We start from the raw sequence: 18,705 nt of genomic DNA, 5'->3' as shown, positions 1-18,705 counted from the left end.
TCCCTGCATTGTTAAAGGCTACTTTTACTGTATATGTAATTCATGGTTGATAGTTCTAGTCTTTTAGCACTTGATAGATGCTGTGCCCCTTCCTGCTGGCCTCCATGTTTCAGATGAGAAACCTGCTATCCTTTGAATTGCTGTTCCTCTATAGGTACCACGTCATTTCTTTCTTTCCAAAAAATGTTTTTTTGGTTTTTAGTTTTCAGAAGTTTGTCATTTGTCTCGGTGCAGATTTCTTTGGAATTATCCTTGTTAGGATTTGCTCAGCTTCTTAAATCTGTAGATTTATACCTTTTGCCAAACTTGGGAAATTTTCAGCCATTATTTCCTCAAATATCTTTCCATACTGCACTCTCTCTCCTCTTATTCTCAGACTCGGATGAAATGAATGTTAGTTTTATTGATATAATCCCATGGGTCCCTGAGGCTCTGTTCATTTTTTTTAGTCTATTTTTTTCTCTGTTATTCAGATTTGGTAATATCTACTGATCTGTTTTCAAGGATACTAATTATTTTCTTTGTTGTCTCCAATCAACGATAAAGCATGTCAAATATTTTATTTCAGTTACTGCATTTTCCAGTTCTATAATTTCCCTTGGGTTCTTTTTTAATTTATTTATTTATGGCTGTGTTGGGTCTTCATTTCTTTGCGAGAGCTTTCTCTAGTTGTGGCAAGTGGGGGCCACTCTTCATCGCGGTGTGCAGGCCTCTCATTATCACGGGCTCTCTTGTTGCGGAGCACAGGCTCCAGACGCGCAGGCTCAGTAATTGTGGCTCACGGGCCCAGTCACTCCGCGGCATGTGGGATCCTCCCAGACCAGGGCTCGAACCCATGTAGCCTGCATCGGCAGGCAGATTCTCAACCACTGCGCCACTGGGGAAGCCCTGGGTTCTTTTTTAATATCTCCTATTTCTTTGCTAAGATTTTTTTTCATGTATTTCCTGAGCCCTGAGTGTTTGTAACTGTCCACTGAAGCATTATTATGATGACTGCTTTAAAATTTTTGACAGATAATTCCAGCATCTGATTCATCTCAGTGTTGGCATCTGTGGATGGTCTTTTCCTATTCAAGATGTGATTGCCCTACTTCTTGATATGATGAGTGATTTTCGATTGTATTCTGGATATTTTCGGTATCATCTGATAGACTCTGGATAATATTTAATCTTCTCTTTTAGCAGGTAGTCACCCTTTTGGGGTGTAGCATACAGGGCTTGGTGCAGGTAGATGTTCAGCTCCCTGCTGGGTCCCACTGTCACCACCCAGGAAGAGGACTGACTCACACTCCCTCACTGCAGATGGGTAGGGTGGAGGTTCAGCACCCCCTTGACCCCACCAGCATCTTCCCAGTGGAGGTGGACCACTAACTCACATTGGCTCATTGCCTCCAAGTGAGGTGAAGGCTCAGCTTCCCACCAGTCCCAACTGATTCTGGCTTGGGGAGAACAGAGTGCAGGCTAGCCCCACCTCCAACCACATCATTCTACCTTGTTTATACCAGATGGGGATGGAAGCTCAGCTCTCCGCTGTGTCCCCATCAGCATCAGGGACAAGGAGGGTGGTGGTGGGGACAGAGAATGCTATTAGTCCCCTCTCCACTCCTCATTAAGTCTGGTTCCTTCTGGGTGGGGGTGAAGGCTCAGGTCCCCACAGGACCCCACAGACACTACCCTGTTGGAGGAATTGGGATCCACTTGCTTCTCCCCTTCAGGGGATAGACTGAGTTCCCCATTAGGCCAACACTACCCCAGCAGGGGAACTGGAGCACTACCTGCTTCTACTGGGCAGGGGATAGAAGACTGGCTCCCTTCTGAGTCCCGCTGACACCACACGGTTGAGGGGGGGAGGGAACTGCAGAATTGTCACTCTTGTTTCCATGGGGGTGCTGTATAGAAGACCACCTCTTCTTCAGTCTCACTGAAACCACTGGGTTAGGGGGAGAGGTGGGACAGTAGCAAATTTTCCATTAGATCTCATTTAGGATAGAGCACTTATTAACAGCAGAAAAGATTTTCTGTTCTGTTAGGCAACGCCTTTCCTAATCCTTTGGCTAAGGGAATCAGCTTTCCTTGAAGCTTCACTGCCATGTCATTCAAGTCCAAAGGCTTCTAGGCAGTCTGCTTCCTTCTTTCCACCTTTCAGAGTCCTCCTATGATTGGTTGTCCTGTTACATCCAGGGTGTTGGTATTTTAGTTGTAAAAGGGAGGACCTGGGAGCAATGGGGGCGTCTCCATCTTAGCCAGATTCATTCATTTATTCATCAGTGGTTTTATGAGCCCCTACTATGTTCTGGGCACCCAGCTAGGAAGTAAGAACTCACAATGAATAAGACAGACATCCCCATCCTCACAAAGCTTACATTCAAATAGAGACAAAGGACAGTTATACCAGTAACTACAACAAAGTGTGATGAATGCTACAGTAAAGCCTCTCACTCTAATGCCAGGGAGTGGAACACATGAAAACAAAGAAAAATAAAACCACACATCTGCAATAAGTTGGGTCTCTTTCAAGTCCTACAAATTCATTCTCAAGTAATAGGTACAACCGTTAGAAATAAGACTGGGAATCACTTTGATTGCCTTTGTGATTTAATTGAGAAGATTCTGAAAAGCAAAAGCTATGGTGACAGAGCTTCTCTGTCTCCACAGCTGCTGATGTGCCCATGAGCAGTGGGAATTTTTAGGAACCAATAAGCTACAACAAATAAACATGGTCACATCTCCTAACAGCACCAGACTGAAGCAGAAAAGTCACTGCAGAGCTCCAATTCCTGGACACCACCAGCTTTTGGTAGAAAGTCAATGGTTCTTCACTGGGAGCAGAGTCTCCATTTTTGGAAAGTTGTCCTTATTTGGAAGGATATTGGGCAATCTGATCCAAGAAAGTTCTGTTCCCGGCTTATTTTTACTAATCCAACTTGTTTATGTTTTAGGCCTGCTAAACCTAGTTATGATGAATAATACTTAAAGCTACTCATAATAGAATAAAACATGATTTAAGGCCAAATGATCAAGAAGACTTACCTGACACCCTGTACTGTGACCATAATTACATTAAATGTGAATAACAACAATCAGAATTTGAGAGTGTAACTGTAATCTGTCTTTGAAAGAAATTTAGTATCAAAATACGTAATCCTTTTAGCACACACATCTTCAACCAGACACAAGATTTTCAACGTGATAATTCCTAAGACATAAAGTATTTTAAGTCAGTCCTCCTTTTTCACTGTATCATGGTGACCAGTGATATATAGAATAAAATCTAATAATATAACTGTGAAAACTCAAATATTAACTATTTAGACTAAGCCATTGATTGACAGGTCTCCTAGGAGACATTATGGCTTCATTCATTCATTCAATCTTTGTTCACTCATCCAGGCTTCAGGGACAATGTATTCTTAATCTGTGAACTAACTAACATATCATGCCTGGGTCATGCCACTGATTGGCAGGCCTTTGCGGCTGCCGTTTGGGCCTACGATGTAAGTTCCTTGAGTCTGTGTCACTGTGTAGCTTAATGAAGCCTGGCCCATAAGACATGCCTTCACTGGTGAGGTGCGTCAGTTGAAAGAGGTGGCTTCCTGCCACCCTGACAGTGCACAGGTCACGGGTAGGAAAACCAACTCCATGGTGTCGCATGTGAATCATAATTCAAATGATTATTTGAATCGTTTACAATTTCTAGAACCCTCTGTGGCACCCTCCGCAAGTCCCTAGTGAGGACTAACATTCCATTTGATCCCTAAACATAAAGTCACTATTAAACAGGTGAAACTGAATGAATATCAGGGATAACACCAAAAAGGTATGATTCCGTAAGAAAAAGCACGTACTTAGTATCGAAGAAAAGAGTGGTCCTGAGCATATTGTAGAAAATTACTTAAATTACATACATTCCAGCTGAGCACATCAAATTGATCCCTGCATGCTGTGAACTGGCAGTTTTTGAAAGTACTCATACGATTCATTTTACCAAATCCGCTCTGGTCTGAAATGTTCAGTCATAGTGGCTTAACACACTTCCTTGCAAAAACTCTTTCAAGGGAGTAGATAACAACATGACATGTCTCTAAATTTAAATCAGAAAAAAGCCACACTTACTACTCACAATTAAACAGTTAGAAGGACAAGAGGAATTTCTCTTCTGGGGTTTATTCCTCTGGAAAAGTCCCCTGGTCGCCCTCATTATCAGGCCCTTTTGCCAGCTGTAGAAGTGACGGTGCAGCCTTGTGGCAGAGGGTAGGGGCCCTTCTGCAGGGCAGGAAGCTGCTGGCTGGCTGAGTGGGGCCACACCCCCCTCCAGACACTGGGGGACAGTCTGGGGAGTGAGCCGGGCCAGCCAGTCAGCTCAGAGGCCAGCAAACCAGGTCCCCTGCCCCGGGGCTCCCCGGGATGTGTTCACGGGGAAAGGGGGCCTCCTTACCGGTCCCCCTGTCCCGAGAGAGCTTGTCCTCCTTGTCTTCCCTCTCCAACGTGCTGCTGGAGGACGAGACGCTGGAGGCCGAGCAGTTGTCCCGCTCGTTCACTGCCTCGTTCTGCTGTTCCTTCTCGCTCAGGGAGGCTCGCTCTTCAGGCTCTGGCTCCAGGGCCCGCCCCACCTCGCTCTCTGCTGCTGCGTGCGCAGGGGCTAGTTCCCGGCTGGCCTCATTGGCCACCCGTCCCACCTCTGCCTCCGCCTCTGCTTCTGCCTCTGGTTCGGGCTCAGGATCCCCGGTGCTCGCTGGGGGAGATAACAGTGGAGATTATGAGCAGGACAGGAATTTCTTGGAAGCGTCGAGTGAGGGTGAGACTGAACATGAGGCTGATTTCTCCCTGCTGTGTGAGGCAGGCAGAATTCTAAACTGGCCCCTGAGATTCCCGTCCCCTGGTTATTCAGTCAAACACAGACTGAGGCACTGCAGGGAAGGGGCCGTGCAGCTGGTGTTCACGTCTCAAGTCTCTTGACCTTAAGATATGGAGATTATCCAGGTAGGCCTGATCTAACCTGGTGAGCCTTTTAAAAACAGTGTTTTCTGGTTAGCATCAGAAAAGGATGTCAGAGATTAGAAGCACAAGAAGTATTGGACGAGGTACTTCCCTGGTGGTGTAGTGGTTAAGAATCTGCCTGCCAATGCAGGGGACACGGGTTCGATCCCTGGTCTGGGAAGATCCCACATGCCGCGGAGCAACTAAGCCCGTGCACCACAGTTACTGAGCCTGCGCTCTAGAGCCCACGAGCCACAACTACTGAGCCCTCGCACCACAACTACTAAAGCCCATGTGCCTAGAGCCTGTGTGCTCCGCAACAAGAGAAGCCACCGCAATGAGAAGCACGCTCATTGCAACAAAGAGTAGCCCCAACCTGCTGCAACTAGAGAAAGCCCGTGCACAGCAATGAAGACCCAATGCAGCCAAAAATAACTAAAATAAATAAATTTATTTTTTAAAAAAGTATTTGATTTATCAGTGCTGGTTTTAAAGATGGAGGGTGCCATGTGATGAGGAATGTGGTGGCCTCTAGAAGCTGAGAGTGACTCCTGGCCGACAGCCAGCGAGGAACAGGGACCTCAGTCCTGCAAGCACAAGCAACTGAATTCTGCCAACGACCCGAATGAACCTGGAGGTGGACTCTTGCCAGGGCCTCCCGGTAAGAGCCCAGCCAGCCACAACCTTGATTGTGGCCTTGTGATACCCTCGGATGAGACCCCAGTTAGCCATTCTGGGCTTCTGACCTATGGAAACTGTGAGATAATATAAACGGATGCTGTTTTGAACAGCTATGTTTGTGGTAACTTGTTACACAGCAGTAGCAAACTAATACATGATCCTTTTGCCTCTTCAGGGAAAGAGGAAAAAAGTCCATGGTGAATCAAGCTGATAAGCAAAGAGCAGCCTGATGTTCTATCAGTGGCTAAACCAGTGAGGTCCATCACCCTTTGCTTGAATTATGTTTGCTCATAATGTGAAGTTATTCCATACACTTGAAAGTTACTTAGAAGAATCACTCACGGGCACAGAATTCTTTGTAAACCTGTCAAGGCTGGAGATTTGCTGCTCAGGTTCCATGGGTGTCCCCTAGGAAGCAGGGAAATGGCACAGTCTGCCGTATGCATGTTTTTGCTGAGCAACCCTCTCATGTGTGAGCTGTGAACGGGTAGCAAAATGATTGGGAATTAAAAAAAAAAAAATGTCATCTGTGAAGGCCAGAGGAGGATGAGTCACTCCTGAGGGTCTGACCCTCATGGCTTGGCAGAGCCACATTGCTGGAATCCTGGCAGTGCCACCAAGAGCATGTGCTCCAGCCCTACGTACATACTGCTCGAAGCAATAGAGATTCAGGCAGGATCGGCGCATGTAAGGGGCCTGCCCTGACCCTATAAGAACAGGCAGATCAGAGGGCTCTCTCTTTGTGGAGATATCCTGCCAGCTCAGGTGAGCAGGGATGGCTGGCAATGGGGCGCCCACAGCAGGTCCCCCAGCAGGCCAGGCAGTGGCATTACTATGGGAGAGCAAAGCTCAGGCTTCTCTGGGCAGGGGGCCCAGCTGCCTTCAGCATCCCAGCAAGAAGTCATTCTGCCAGGACGCACTGGGTCCAGAACCCCCGTCCCTCACCTGCTCTCAGGCTGCCTTCCTCAGAGAATGAGTATGGGAATTGTGGGGGGAGAGAGGGAGGCAGTGTAGAGAATGAAATGCCAGCCTCTCCTTACATCCTGGGTAACTTCCAACCTCCACACGGAAGAAATCCTCCTCCGTGGGAACCGCCCAGTGCCCTTCAGGTAGGAACTGGGTGTAGAGGACAGAGGGACTTCTGCCCGCCCAGGCTGCTGGGGACTCCAGCCTAGTACAGGCACCTGCTTCCTGGGGAGAATGGGGGAAATGAGGATGGGGTGGCAAAGGCCCTCTGCTGTCTGCTGGGTGCCCTTGCTGGGTGTCCCCAAGAGGGATGGTTTTGGAACTGATGATAAGAGAGCAAAGTTTCCAGGCCGAGATGCACTGGCTGGCAGTAGCAGGAGGAAATCGAAGGGCACACGACTGTGAACCCGTGTGCTCAAGATGGGTGTGTCAGGCATTCTTCCTTCCTTCCTTCTTTCCTTCCTTCATTTATTTATTTAGGCTGCGTTGGGTCTTCGTTGCTGCGCATGGGCTTCCTCTAGTTGCAGCGAGCAGGAGCTACTCTTCGTTGTGGTGCGCGGGCTTCTCAATGCGGTGGCTTCTCTTGTTGCGGAGCTCGGGCTCTAGGCGTGCGGCCTTTAGTAGTTGTGGCACACGGGCTCAGTAGTTGTGGTGCACGGGCCTAGTTGCTCCGTGGCATGTGGGGTCTTCCCGGACCAGGTCTCAAACCCGTGTCCCCTGCATTGGCAGGCGGATTCTTAACCACTGCGCCACCAGGGAAGTCCCAGGCATTCTTCCTTAAGAGCAAAAACCAGGCTGGGTACAGGGAAAAAGTGAACAAACCTTTGAGAAAAATTCCCTTTGGTGCTGAAGGACTTTTTATGGTATTTCTTTTTCATTTGATAATAGAGCATTTAGCAAAGAGAAACAGAACCCCATCGTTTTACTAGCACGGCAGAAGCATAGTTTTAGCAACAGCAGTGTCATCATTTGGTTGACAGAAAGCATATGTTCTTGCACACATTTACTTCAGAATAGCCACATCAAAACGAGAATGTGTTTCCAACAGCCTAGCATGTGGCGTGCATTTAAGTTTTAATTGGTGAGCATATGGCAAAACTGGCAAGGGTGCCTCTGTGGGGCTTTATCACTGACGGGGAGATGGGTGCAGTTGGTTGCCATCAGCCTGAGTCCACTCATCATCCCCAGGAGACTGGCAGACAAAGCAGGAAGGGTCCACAATTTGATGGCTGTTTGACTCCAGCCTACATATGTGTTTCCTTCCACTTCAGCAGTGACTCTGGCCCCTGATCAGCCAGCGGTTGCAGGGACAAGTGAGGCAATGGACATGCAAGCTCTAGAAAGCCACACATTCTTGGGAATAAATAGTGTAATTTCATCCCCCTACGTTCGAGCCTTACTGCCTGGAGTCAGACATTTAAATGTGTGATCCGACCACTGGGGTAGTTTCTCTCTTTCATCACTGCTGGAGAGAAAATCATCTCCAAAACTACCTCCTGACCAGAATGCAGGCTCAGTGTCCACAAGGCCTCACTGCAAATCTGCGGTGTGTGAAGCTGTTCTAATGATGAACAAATTAAATAAAATTCACACACATTCAAGTCAAGCCAAGCCACCAAAGATGGAGAATGGAGCTGACAGAGAGCAAACACGTGTGGCTGCTCATTCCTGACACCCTCTGCACTGAATACACCAGGCGACACACATGTCAAGGGCACAACACACACCCCTGTTTTCAGAGGGCTCACCACTTGCCTAGTGACACGGGACATAAAATCCTATCAATGGGGGTCACGGTGGTATACGGCCAGGCACCCAAGTGAGGGCCCTGGGTACCAAGTAGCAGGGAGTCCCTGGAAAGGACCCACGGCCGAGCCCTCCTCAAACTGTATTAATCAAACACAGGAATGACAAGGCACAAGTTCTCTGGGGACCAAGACTCTGCCTTCCTCTCATGTCCAAGGGCCCCCAGTGTGGTCTTGGGGCCGGCATCTTCTCACAAAGTTCTCATGGACACTTAGGAAACACTGTGAGACTACACACTGAATTCCCGAACATTTCTGCCCGCCTTCCTATTCTCTTTCATCAGGACCTCGGTCACCAGCAGTCCCCTCCACATACTCACAACCATTCCTTCTGAGTCATTGCCCTAAGCCACACCAGCTGCCCTCTCAGCAGACCTGGAAAAAAGTATCATCTACCCTTGCCGAGTCCCCTGGAAATAGGAGGGACCTTGAAAGTCTGCAGGAAAAGTCCTCAAGGGAGCTAAGATATTTGTCAATACCGAGGGATGAAAATTGCTCACAACTTCTCACTGATACCCAACAACAGTACCAGTGGTGAGAGGCACATGGTCACACAAGACAGACCCAGCTCTTGTTGTCATGGAGGTTACAGGGATGCTAAGAGATCCTACATGTCACCCGTGGCCTCAGCACGGCAAAGGTGGGCACATCCTAACACCAACGGACACAGGGAAATCCCAGCCCCTCAGCTCCCACCAGACACAATAAAAAAAAATTTATAAACATGGTGGATATTCTAAGAGCAAATTCATGTTGCCCTGGGAAGGTCTGGCAAGGGTTTTTGCAAAGCCTAGGACGGGTCATGAGTCTCTGTGCCAGAAGGACGTTTAAGCAGAGTCTCCAAGGATGAAAAGGAGTTCAAGAGGGAACACTGGACACAAATGGTCTGGGCGGAAGGAAGGGCACATGCAGCCGGCAGCACAGGGTGAGCAGGAGGCATGAAAGCCGTCCGGCGGCAGTGGCTGGGGCAACGGGCCACACACGGTGAGTTAAGGACCTGGGGCTTTACACGAAGGGCAGTGATGGCGGCTTCACGGAGAGACAGGCCACATTTCACTTTGTCTGAGAGGACCCCTGACTATACCCACAGCACAGGCAAACCACACTTCCGGCTGGGACAGCTGAGGTGGGCCTGTAGCTTCAGAGGAGGCTCTTAGTCAGTGTTGGGTGAACATTCGGGAAGCAGACCCCGCAGACAAAGAGACTGAGGACGAAGAGGTGAATGCCAGTCAGGGGGGCTCAAGAGAAGAAGAAAATGAATAAATGGCATCAGTGGAAGAACACGTGGGCAAGCGATAGAGATTCTGGACAGTGGGAAGAAGTTTTCCATCCCAGGATCCCCTGGAGGAAGCAGTGTGTTTGCATCCGAGGAGAGCAGGGGTACTGCAGGCCTGTGGCCCCCTTTGGGGCGCTGCGCACCCGAGCCCTGCGCACCAACTCTCTACTAAACCCTCAGACCCCTCTGTGGGGAGGGGTCTCTTACCGCCCTCAGAAAGCTGAGGCTGGGAGGGAACAGCGAAGGCCCAGGTCCAGGTGCCCAGCAGCCCTTCTCCCCACAGTGGGTGCGAGCTTGGAAGTGAAATGAGGACATGGTAAGAAATGCCTGGCAACACAGAAGGCGTCCAAAACTGGGATCTCTCTTGCTGGACCACAGCCTGAGAGAGCAGACTGATGGGATCTTGGCATTGAGAGAACATACTTAGCAAAGGCCAGAAAAATGTATTTGGCCGGAACCTGCACTGACCTGATTCAGAGAACTTTAAACTAAATTTTAAGGTTGGAGGTGGGGGAGTATAAGGGAGGAGAAAAAAAAAAAAAAAAACCCAGCAAAACAAAATTAAACTATATAAGAGGATACGGTAAGGGATAACTCATGGAATGTGGAAGATATAACAGGAAGGAAGAGGTCCACGGTATATTCAGAAGGAAGTAACAAGGAACCTGGTTGCTGCCAGCCTGTGCGGAAGGACCCATAACCCGAACACGGCCACTAAAGGGAATCCTTTATGCAAAGGAAATAGACATTACAGGAGAGAGAGGCTGGGGAGCCAGGGTAGGAGCCCATCAACGTGAGAACCACAGTGAAAGAGGGAAAACCTAAGTGTGTTTGTTGAGAGAATAAGAAAGGGTGCCCCGTCTGATGACTGGGACGTCCCTCATGCAGATCACAACACTGGGGTGAGAAGAGGAAAGACCAGGCCTTGAGGATTTCAGCTCATCCCCTGTTCCAAGGCAGCCGGGGCAGACGTTGACTCCGACTGGCTAGTTCTTTGTCCCTTTAAAAGCCCAGCACCAACTTCTCACCTGATCCGCAAAATCTTACTCGACATCTAGCCCCGTTTGGCCTTAAGTGAAGTAAAAATAAATGCTACCGTCTACAGAGTGCCTTCAACACACTGGTGCCGTCCTAGGAACTATAGACCCGTCACCCTATTTAATTCTCATGCCAACAATATGAAGATTAATGTTCCCATGTGAGAAATGAGGAATGATGTTCAGAGAGGTTAAGTAACTTGTCCAGGGCTACACAGCATACTGGATACTCTCGGCCTGTTCTTCTAGACCCATTCTTTGTGCTGCTTTGTGCCCTGGGAGGCTGGTCTCTGCAGAGTTTGCATTCCCTCTCACTTTCAGACGGGTCGGCCCTGGGAGGTACCTGCAAAGCTAGGAGGAAGGAGAGGCTGGCGTATTTATGTTCCTGCTCTCTTTCTGGGGGGCCACTTTGGCAGATGGTGTCAGGCCAGCTTTTCTGTCCCCAGGGCTCCCTCCCAAGGCTACAGCGCTTACCAAGTCCTAGCTGTTCACTAAGTTTTTCCAGGCCTGGAGGCAGAAACAGTGTTGGCAGTTTCCCACTGCTGCTAGTCGCTGGGTGCTTCCCTGCCCTCTGGTGGTCCCGCGACCCTCTCCGCACCTCTGCAAACCGTCCCTTCACTGCCTGCCTGCAGGCACCCCCTGAGCATGCGCCATCTACTTCCAACAGAACCTTGCTGATGAGCAGAGCTGGGATTTGAACTTGGATTGGCCTGATAGAAAAGCCTGGGCTGTTAATCATGATGTTACACTGTGCGGTGGGTGACTTAAGCCACAAAGGACAAGTATATAATCATTCCTGAAAGAACAAAACAACACAAAACAAAAAGTGGGCACAAACGTTCCAGCTCTGCTTTCATCAATGTCCCTGACAGCTGAGTCCAGAGTGTCCAACTGGAATCTCCTGTCATGCAATTTTTCTTTGAAGAGATAAATTGCTGGTAGAAAGATCTGAACTTAATAAGTCTTTGGGTGGCTTCAATTGATTTCAGTCTGTGATGGTGTCTCGATGACTTTGCCAGGACTTGGCTTTCTGGCAGGTCTTATGAAACTGAGGGCTGGGCCAGCCAGTTCTATAACAGTTGCTCCAAACTGTGTAGATTCCAGGGACCTCCCCCGTTCAGAGCTAATAACTAACACCATCGACTTTAAACTTGTGGTTTAATCATATAAATGTGAAAAAGGTCCCATGAGATGAAGCTCACAACTTTGAAAATTCTTTAGATTTTGCTTTTGGTGTTGGGCTAATTCTTGCTAAGCTGTTCACTCAGATTCACTCTAGAGCAGGATTTCTCAGACTCAGTACTTTGGATATTTGGGGTCAGATAAGTCTTTGTTGTAGGTGGCACTGTATCCTATTATCCTGCGCATTATGGGCTATTTAGCAGCATTCCTGGCTTCCACCCACTGGAGGCCAATACCGCTTCCTCCCCAGTTGTGACAACTGAAAATGTCTTCAGATGCTACCAAATGTCCCCTGGGAGCAAAAAATCACTCCTGGTTGAGAATCATTGCTCTACAGGAATAGTTTCATTAGGATGGGCACAAATTCAGCCTACTTCAGCTTTTCAAAAAGATACTACCTGCAAAATACTGATTCATGGGTCTAATGAATTTGTATGCCTTTAAAATTAAGCCCAGCTTTGCCCTCAAAATTAGAGCTAGATCTTCCAAACAGGTTCGGGCCTAAGCCACCTCTTAAGATGAAAACCATATATGGTCAAAATTACCTTCAAAAGTCCTTTTGGAAGATGCCACGTTGTAGGATCCCACACCCACCCTCAGAGTTCTGACAATCCAGGTTTTCACTGAGCTTCAGTGCGACGGTGTAAGAAGTCCTGGGCTTAGAGTCATGGGCCATGTTATCTCCAAATACAGGTCCTTAAACTCTTAAATCACACTGGGTGCAGCAAGTTGTTCAGATGACAAGAGGCACATGAGAGTCAGGAATGGCTCAAGAAAAAAACAGACCCATGGCCCTCATGTTGTGCTCACCTGGGGACACACACCTGAGTTGTATGTTAAGCAGGATTACACGCACTATTTAAACTGTAATGTTCACTCCCCCCTTTTGCCCCTCAGATTATGCTCCTGATTAAATTCACTTGGTTAAACATGTATATGATATAACTCTACTGTAATATCATACAGGACAAAAAAAGAAGAAGCCAGTTTCAGGTCCAATTATTGTAATATTGATTAATGTATAGATTCTATTTCACACTAGAAACAGAAAATGAAAAGCAATTTAAGATGACCATATCATTTATTGCTCTGTCGTTACCTTGAACTCAAACCATATGACCCCAAACATCAACCCACGGTTATAAAGACTTCCTTTGAGCTTATTTAAATTCTTCTTCTAAAGTCAGATAGACAGGTCTTGTCTTGGTTCAGTGTCAAACAAGGATAGACTCCAATATGCGTTCATCCTTCCATTCCCAGTAGGGCTGGAGAAACTCCTGGGTTAATGACATGCCCATTTCCTTACAAGAGCAAATAGAAAGACAAGCCCTTCCTCAAGGATGAAGACACTGTCTAATTCCAAACCGGCAATGCATTTCAACAGCACCCCTAGCTCCTGTCAAGTCCCAGACAGAAACAGCAGTGACATCAAAACCCAAACTGCTATTTTGGAAGAGATACACTAGCATTAAAATGGATGGTCCTGAGTAATAACAGCTAGCAAAAGAGTGATCAAACTTGAGGTTTTTGGCTAATTCAGGCTTACCAGGATGTAGCTACTCTTAATGAGATGTTCTAATGTGATTAGTAGCAACACTCATTCATCCAATAAATACTTACTGAGACCTCCCAGGCGTCAGGCCTTGTGCTAGGCACAAGGAAGTCAGATGTGAAAAAATATCTTCCCTAAAGTATTTTTCAGGCTAAAGTGGCCTCTTAGATAATATCCAAGAGACATTATAAGATCAAAACAATTAATATCTAAAGAAAATGTTAGCTCTTCCTGCCAGTAGAGTCTGACCAAGCCTAAGCAGAGCCAGCTGGCCTGCAAATGGGGTAAGACTAGAAATCCCACTTTTAAATTCTCATCCCTAAAAGTTGACCCTTCCTCACTTACATCTAGTCACTAATGGATGTGGCTTTCCACTTAGCCAGTAATTCAGTTTATTTGCACTTGTTAGAAAATTTATTCACAAAGAAATGGAGAAAAGTTCACTTAAAATAAGGAGTATTTTTAAAGGTAGTTGAAGGAATATCTTAACTGTCAATTTGTCAAGAGTCATCCTCTGAATTTTCTCCCTCTTTTAAAGTTAGATCCTGAGAAAGAAATGGTCTATGTACATTATGTTGACTTTCTGCCCGAGTTTCCTGTCTACATTACGCCACCAACATTTCTTCAGTCTTTACAGAGGGGGTCTATATAGTCGAAGATGTGCCCTCCATCATGGTCTGTGCAATAAATTTCTGCGTACAGGGGAAACAGCTATCTCTGTAGATGAATGTACTTGCTTACTTTTTTTCATTTATTAGCTCATAAAACATTTCCTGAAGGCTTATTCTGCTTCAAGCACTGGAAGATAACAAAGGTGAGTACAGGCACTAGCCCTCCTCTGAGAAGCACACAAAGGAGAGAGGACCACTTGTTGTGTATACAGTGAAATAAGTCCTATATCCCAGGCATGCACAAGATGTAAGGAAAACACAAGAGAGGGCTCAAAGAGCCTTTAGAGAAGATGCTTCAAGTAGATGGATAAAAGTCCAGTGGGCACCCCATGGGTGAAGGCACTCAAGTACAGAGGCACGCCTGAGAGAATAGGGCACTTTTCCGTGACTGAGGGTGGTTTGGTCCTGATGGACAATAACATGTAGAGGTGGTTATGGTGGTAAGAGACTGGCTGTAGGACTGGATAACCAAGAGTCTTGAGTGCCATGCAAGATCTTAACTTCACATTGTAGATGATGGAGAGCCACTAGAGGATTTTAAAAACAAGATATAGACATGATTTTTTTTTTTTGGCTGGGCTGTAAGAAGAACCTGGAAGAGGTGAGATATAGTAGAAGCTACTGAAATGGTCCGGATCAGAGATGGTTAAGATCGGGACTAAGGCATTGACAATGGGGAGGCATGGGAGAGGGCTGATTTGAGAGAAAGGAGCACATAAACATTTGGTGATTGACTTGATGTAGGGGTGAGCATTGAGAGGGGAGGCAAAGTTACATGTCTGCTTCCAACTTAAATAACTAGGCCAGGAGAAATGGTCTTAACCAGATGAGGACTAGGAGGTATGAGCAGGTTTGGCAGTAGGGGTTTTATGGGTGAGAGATGAGTGACATCTCCCATCAAAAAGCCCCTGACTGGCACTTGGTAAGTCTGAAGTGTCTAAGGAGCGTTCAGATGGTGATGCCTAAGGAGGTTGGATACATGTGTCCTGAGCTCAAGAAGGCCACGGCTGGAGATGCAGACCTGGCGGTTTTCAGCACTTGGTAGGTAGTTAAAAATTCACAGATGGGGATGTGGAGGTGCAGCCAGAGGGTGTGGCATGAAGATAGGGGGTTGCTGGGGAAGGAATATTGGAAAAATCTGACACTTAGGGGTCAGCTAGAAGAAGAGTCAGTGAGAAGACTGAAACAAAATGCTGAGAAAGGTTGAGACAAAATGATGAGAAAAGAATGATGACAGAAGTAGAAGACATGAAAGCCCGATAACAGGTTGAGTCTAGAGATTATCTAGAAGATACACAAGGATACAGAGCTGCTGGATCTAGAAAGTCAACAAAAAGCTACTGGAACTTCCCAAAGTATCTGGTGGAGGCAGCTTCTTCAGAAGACATTACAGCTTTGGAAAGCTCTAAAGATTCACTGAACCCAGGAATTCTCTTGAAAAAGCACACTTTTAGGGACTGGAAAACCAATGTTTGATTATCTTGCCACACTGCCGGCGTTGTATCATTCTGTACAAATGCTTTATGGGAGTGGGTGGGGGAAAGGCAGGGGTGTTGGGGAGGCAGAGGTGCAGGGGGGAAAAGAGGAGTGGTGGAGATGCTGGAGTACAGGTCGAGCACAGATAAGGGTGCTAGAAGAAACCTGAGAGTTATTCTTCTTTGCTATTTCCGAGCTCTCAGTCACTGACTCTGGAAATTTGAAGTACCACACTGACTTAAGAATGTTCACTGTCCCTACCTGTGGAGGGCCTTCTGACTATACCTGGAAGCATTTACCCAAGGCTTTTACCTGGGATGAAAGGCACTGATGTCTTTCCACATTCCCTGGTGGCACCTCCAGATGCAGACAGTGCCTGCTCCGGACTGGGTTTTACAGCTCCTGATGCTCTTTCTTTTTGTCAAATAAGAACAAACAAGGTAATGGCTGTTTAAAACTTAAACTTTTTGTTTACATTAAACAGATCTTAGGATGAAAATCTGATTGTAAAGGTTGGTTGAAAACCATTATATCCCAAAGCTTGGAAATAATTCTCCATGGGTCTCTCATGTTTCTGGGGTCTTACAAGCTGACGCACTGAAAACCTTTGCTCTGGACTATCTTTCTAAGGATGTGTGCATAGCAAATAGCCTTGCAAGACAGAGACAGAGTCTCCCTCTGGAGCTAGGTACTGCCTGGTTTATTGCGCACTGTGATCAAGATCATGTTTCCCTCTGGGACAAAGGGAAGACACACTTACTGCACAATATAAGATTTGAGGTCCTTAAACTCAGGGTTCCACTCAGTGTGTGTGCAGGTATCACTTGGGCTTATTCGCATCACCTTCTGGAAACTAGGGCTTGGAGAAATGGCACAAATGCTGATATTTTGGCTACTACTACTGCTATGAGTAATAAAGTCCTTTGTTTCTGACCCAGGAGTTTCGTGTTGCTTGCCAACATCCATGAGGTCACAGCAGGCTAATTTACTAGCTTATAAATACGGTAAAGTCTCAGATCTTTCACAGATTTTGATGCCTATTTGCCATCGATGAAATTATCATGCTGATCATATAATTTCCTTCTTTAAAAACTTTCCCAATAAGAAGAACTACAGTCCTGCAGCCTGTGGAACAAAAACCACATTCACAGAAAGACAGACAAGATGAAAAGGCAGAGGGCTATGTACTAGATGAAGGAACAAGATAAAACCAAAGAAAAACAACTAAATGAAGTGGAGATAGGCAACCTTCCAGAAAAAGAATTCAGAATAATGATACAGAAGATGATCCAGGACCTAGGAAAAAGAATGGAGGCAAAGATTGAGAAGATGCAAGAAATGTTTTACAAAGACCTAGAAGAATTAAAGAACAAACAAACAGACATGAACAATACAATAACTGAAATGAAAACTACACTAGAAGGAATCAATAGCAGAATAACTGAGGCAGAAGAACGGATAAGTGACCTGGAAGACAGAATGGTGGAATTCACTGCTGCAGAACAGAATAAAGAAAAAAGAATGAAAAGAAATGAAGACAGCCTAAGAGACCTCTGGGACAACATTAAATGCAACAGCATTCGCATTATAGGGGTCCCAGAAGGAGAAGAGAGAGAGAAAGGACCTGAGAAAATATTTGCAGAGATTACAGTCAAAAACTTCCCTAACAGGAGAAAGGAAATAGCCACCCAAGTCCAGGAAGCGCAGAGAGTCCCATACAGGATAAACCCAAGGAGAAACACTCCGAGACACATCGTAATCAAATTGTCAAAAATGAAAGACAAAGAAAAATTATTGAAAGCAGCAAGGGAAAAACGACAAATAACATACAAGAGAACTCCCATAAGGTTAACAGCTGATTTCTCAGCAGAAACTCTACAAGCCAGAAGGGAGTGGCATGATATACTTAAAGTGATGAAAGGGAAGAACCTACAACCAAGATTACTCTACCCGGCAAGGACCTCATTCAGATTCGATGGAGAAATCAAAAGCTTTACAGACAAGCAAAAGCTAAGAGAATTCAGCACCACCAAACCAGCTCTACAACAAATGCTGAAGGAACTTCTCTAAGTGGGAAACACAAGAGAAGAAAAGGACCTACAAAAACAGACACAAAACAATTAAGAAAATGGTCATAGGAACATACATATCGATAATTACCTTAAACGTGAATGGATTAAATGCTCCAACCAAAAGACACAGGCTTGCTGAATGGATACAAAAACAAGACCCATATATATGCTGTCTACAAGAGACCCACTTCAGACCTAGGGACACATACAGACTGAAAGTGAGGGGATGGAAAAAGGTATTCCATGCAAATGGAAATCAAAAGAAAGCTGGAGTGGCAATACTCATATCAGATACAATAGACTTTAAAATAAAGAATGTTACAAGAGACAAGGAAGGACACTACATAATGATCAAGGGATCAATCCAAGAAGAAGATATAACAATTATAAATATATATGCACCCAACATAGGAGCACCTCAATACATAAGGCAACTGCTGATAGCTATAAAAGAGGAAATCAACAGTAACACAATAATAGTGGGGGACTTTAACACCTCACTTACACCAATGGACAGATCATCCAAAATGAAGATAAATAAGGAAACAGAAGCTTTAAATGACACAATAAACCAGATAGAGTTAATTGATATTTATAGGACATTCCATCCAAAAACAGCAGATTACACTTTCTTCTCAAGTGCACACGGAACATTCTCCAGGATAGATCACATCTTGGGTCACAAATCAAGCCTCAGTAAATTTAAGAAAATTGAAATCATATCAAGCATCTTTTCTGCCCACAACTCTATGAGATTAGAAATGAATTACAGGGGAAAAAACGTAAAAAACACAAACACATGGAGGTTAAACACTACATTACTAAATAACCAAGAGATCACGGAAGAAATCAAAGAGGAAATCAAAAAATACCTAGAGACAAATGACAATGAAAACACGATGATCCAAAACCTATGGGATGCAGCAAAAGCAGTTCTAAGAGGGAAGTTTACAGCAATACAAGTCTACCTCAAGAAATAAGAAAAATCTCAAATACACAATCTAACCTTA

The 18,705-nt window shown here is 45.8% G+C and overlaps 1 protein-coding gene across 11 annotated transcripts in view; it reads right to left on the bottom strand.

Moving 5' to 3' along the window:
- Window positions 1–18,705, bottom strand: part of FHOD3 (formin homology 2 domain containing 3) — a 505,109-nt gene that overhangs the window by 76,993 nt on the left and 409,411 nt on the right. For all 11 annotated transcript variants that reach the window (XM_059895637.1, XM_059895638.1, XM_059895639.1 and 8 more), the window contains one exon: window positions 4,436–4,732. In XM_059895637.1, the coding sequence (XP_059751620.1) occupies window positions 4,436–4,732 (297 nt within the window). The remainder of the gene's footprint in view (window positions 1–4,435; window positions 4,733–18,705) is intronic.

The sequence above is a fragment of the Balaenoptera ricei genome, chromosome 14, assembly GCF_028023285.1.
Source record: "Balaenoptera ricei isolate mBalRic1 chromosome 14, mBalRic1.hap2, whole genome shotgun sequence".
In the NCBI taxonomy this organism is placed as follows: domain Eukaryota; kingdom Metazoa; phylum Chordata; class Mammalia; order Artiodactyla; family Balaenopteridae; genus Balaenoptera; species Balaenoptera ricei.
Note: the sequence above shows the minus strand (reverse complement) of the source record. Positions and strands in the feature narration are given on the sequence as shown.